This window comes from Octopus bimaculoides, chromosome 10 (genome assembly GCF_001194135.2).
Source record: "Octopus bimaculoides isolate UCB-OBI-ISO-001 chromosome 10, ASM119413v2, whole genome shotgun sequence".
Taxonomy (NCBI): Eukaryota; Metazoa; Mollusca; class Cephalopoda; order Octopoda; family Octopodidae; genus Octopus; species Octopus bimaculoides.
Window position 1 is genome coordinate 19,825,087 of NC_068990.1, and position 922 is coordinate 19,826,008.

At 41.0% G+C, this 922-nt stretch overlaps 1 protein-coding gene across 5 annotated transcripts in view; it reads left to right on the forward strand.

Annotated features, from left to right (window-relative positions):
* Nucleotides 1–922, forward strand: part of LOC106876210 (cys-loop ligand-gated ion channel-like) — a 526,199-nt gene that overhangs the window by 521,280 nt on the left and 3,997 nt on the right. For 2 of the 5 annotated variants that reach the window (XM_052971068.1, XM_052971069.1), the window contains exon 9: nt 392–490. The exons of the other annotated variants lie outside the window; for them this stretch is intronic. In XM_052971068.1, coding sequence (XP_052827028.1) covers nt 392–490 — 99 coding nt within the window. The remainder of the gene's footprint in view (nt 1–391; nt 491–922) is intronic. 5 annotated transcript variants of the gene reach the window in all.

The following is a 922-nucleotide window of genomic DNA, read 5'->3' on the forward strand; positions in this document are numbered from 1 at the left end:
GTGTGTGTGTGTGTGTATGTGTATGTTTGTGTGTCTGTGTATGTCCCTCCAACATCGCTTGACAACCGATGCTGGTGTATTTACGGCCGCGTAGCTTAGTGATTCGGCAAAAGAAACCGATAGCATAAGTACTAGACTTGCAAAGAATAAGTTCCGGGGTCGGTTTGCACGACTAAAGACAGTGCTTCAGCATGGCCGCATTCAAATAACTGAAACAAGTAAAAGAGTAAACGTTTATTGCAGTATGTGCTCAATATTGCGTATACATACAAAAACACCACAAACATATTTACGCATGCATACATACATTCATACATACATATAAAGAGAAGTAATTATGCGGATAAACAAATTAAATATATTAATATAATATTTTGGGTATAAAATACAGAATATGTGCACCTTTGGCAAGATCTCTACTATAGCTGTGAATCGATCAAAAACTTGTGTGTGGATGCGAGCGAAGGAAACTCAAAAAAGCACGTCATAGGTATGTATTATGTATGTGTGGGTGTGTATATATACTCTTTTACTATCTTTTACTCTTTTACTCGTTTCAGTCATTTGACTGTGGCCATGCTGGAGCACCGCCTTTAGTCGAGCAAATCGACCCCAGGACTTATTCATTGGAAGCCTAGTACTTTTTCTATCGGTCTATTTTGCCGAACCTCTAAGTTACGGGGACGTAAACACACACACCAGCATTGGTTGTCAAGCGATGTTGGGGGGACAAATGCAGACGCACAAACATATACACACACATACATATATATACATATATACGACGAACTTCTTTCAGTTTCCGTCTACCAAATTCACTCACAAGGCTTTGGTCGGCCCGAGGCTATAGTAGAAGGCACTTGCCCAAGGTGCCACGCAGTGGGACTGCACCCGCGTGTGCATTTTGTGTTTGTACGGACTT